Source organism: Monoraphidium neglectum, assembly GCF_000611645.1.
Source record: "Monoraphidium neglectum strain SAG 48.87 unplaced genomic scaffold scaffold00848, whole genome shotgun sequence".
NCBI classification, from domain to species: Eukaryota; Viridiplantae; Chlorophyta; class Chlorophyceae; order Sphaeropleales; family Selenastraceae; genus Monoraphidium; species Monoraphidium neglectum.
In genome coordinates, this window is record NW_014012780.1 from 16,827 (window position 1) to 18,689 (window position 1,863).

General features: G+C 66.9%; 1 protein-coding gene across 1 annotated transcript in view; it reads left to right on the forward strand.

Annotated features, from left to right (window-relative positions):
* MNEG_5605 (hypothetical protein) overlaps positions 1 to 1,579 on the forward strand; it is a gene marked incomplete at both ends in the record, with an annotated part of 2,749 nt that extends 1,170 nt beyond the window's left edge. The window contains 4 exons of the mRNA XM_014045922.1: positions 255 to 322; positions 474 to 679; positions 972 to 1,182; positions 1,418 to 1,579. Of these exons, the coding sequence (XP_013901376.1) occupies positions 255 to 322; positions 474 to 679; positions 972 to 1,182; positions 1,418 to 1,579 (647 nt within the window). The remainder of the gene's footprint in view (positions 1 to 254; positions 323 to 473; positions 680 to 971; positions 1,183 to 1,417) is intronic.
* Between the last annotated feature and the right edge of the window lie 284 nt (positions 1,580 to 1,863).

The window sequence follows — 1,863 nt, forward strand, 5'->3', positions numbered from 1 at the left end:
TGCGACAGCGGGGCGGGGGCGCCGACGGCTGTGGTGGTGTTGGATGCAGACTGCAGCTGCATGGTTCCCTCCCGCCTCTGCACCGGGGATTAATGACGACGAGTGCCATGGATGGGGGGCTTTGCAGTAGAAAGGTGCAGCTTCGGCTGCCTCCCAGAACCAACCTAGCTTGCTGGTGGTGGACAGGGCTCGACTCTGAGGATCGCCTTGCTCGCGGTCCCATCGACCCCACCCCTTTCCCCCCACCACCGCAGTATGGGTGTGGTGCGGTGATCAGCTGCTCTGCAAGGCGCAGTACAGGGAGTGCTGGCTCAAGCACCTGGTGGGTGGGTGGGTGGAGCCCGCTGCGGGGACCGTGAAACACGCACGCGCAGGCAGCGGGCGCGCTGCGGGGGCAGCCTTGCGCCCGGCGATTGCAGCCGGATCCGACGGCGCGCCCTTCCCCTCGCCGGCATGGACCCCTCTGGCCGCAGGCCCACCCGAAAGCGACCAAGCCGGCCAGGGAGGGGCCCGACGTCGGCTGGACGTCTGGCATCGTCGGCCCGGACGCGGCGCCAGAGCCGTCTGAGGCGGCCGGCGCGCCGGGCGCGGCGCCCGCGGGGCCGCCGCGGCGGTTCCACATTGTCACGTCGGCTCAGGGGTCTGCGGTGCACTGGCAGGTCAGGGTGCATTACTACTGGTGAGTCAGCAAGCAGGGGGCGCGGGCGGCTTGTGGCCGGGCAGCGATGGGGCGAGCGTGTGTGTGCTCGGGAGGGCGGCCGGCGGGGCGGGGCGGCAGGCGGCAGTGGGGACTCGCGAGGTGAGGGCCGCGCCTGAGGCGCCCGCGGGCGCCCGCGACGAGCGCGGCGTCGGGGCAAAGAGCTCGTCCCTTCGCGGGGTCGCGGTCTCGGGGGCCGCCGGCCCGACGCTCTGACCGTCGTGCTTTCGACTCCCTTACCGTTAATTGAGTCAAAATGCAACCCCCTTGCCAGGTACAAGAAGCAGAAGCACGTGTGCGAGCGGGACCTCAAGGAGCGCTGCGAGATGGGCGGCTTCACGCGTCTGCTGCACTCTGGGCAGGCGGACGATCTGATGGAAGAGGTGCCCACGTTTGTGGCGGATCCGCTGCCCGAGAGCGTGGTCGCGCACGACTGGTACCCAGTGCTGAACCGGCCGTGGGCGTTCATGCAGTGGGTGCAGAAGGTGGGCGGCGCGGCGCGGCGCGGGCGGATGGGGGCGGCGGAGGGGGGGAGGGGGATGCGCGACGGTGCCAGGCGCGGTTCGGGCGGTGCGTGGGCACGTCGTGGCTGCGGGACGGGCAAGGTCCTTACAAACTGAAACCAGCACGCCACCGAGCCGTCGGCGCCAGCCCAGCAAGCGTAACCCCTGACACACTGACCACTGTTGTCTTTTTGTTTTGTATGGAATTGTCTGACAGGCAAAGATAGAGGAGGAGTATGTGCTCATGTCGGAGCCAGATCACATCTTCCTGAGGCCAATACCCAATTTCATGCGGGGCGACGCGCCCGCGGCGTTCCCGTTTTTCTACATAGAGCCCCATAAGGACGACAACCTGCCGGTGAGCGGTTTTGTTTGGTGAGCTGATTTACTCGCCCCGTTTTTACGTGATATGCAAACGTTTGTGTGTGTAAATGTGCGCATTAATTGTATGTTGTGCGTGTGTGCGTGTGGACGCGTGTGTATGCTGGGAATGATGCCCCTCTGAACAGACTTGTTGGGGACTTCTGGTTTGTGTACATGCGCAGTTGAGGGGAAGGGGGGCGGGGCAGCGCAGGCACACCACACGCGCGTGCATTCGGGCACACAGCACCCCTGGCGGCAAGGCCGAGACCGTCCCCCCCCCCCCCCCACCTGCCCAGAAGC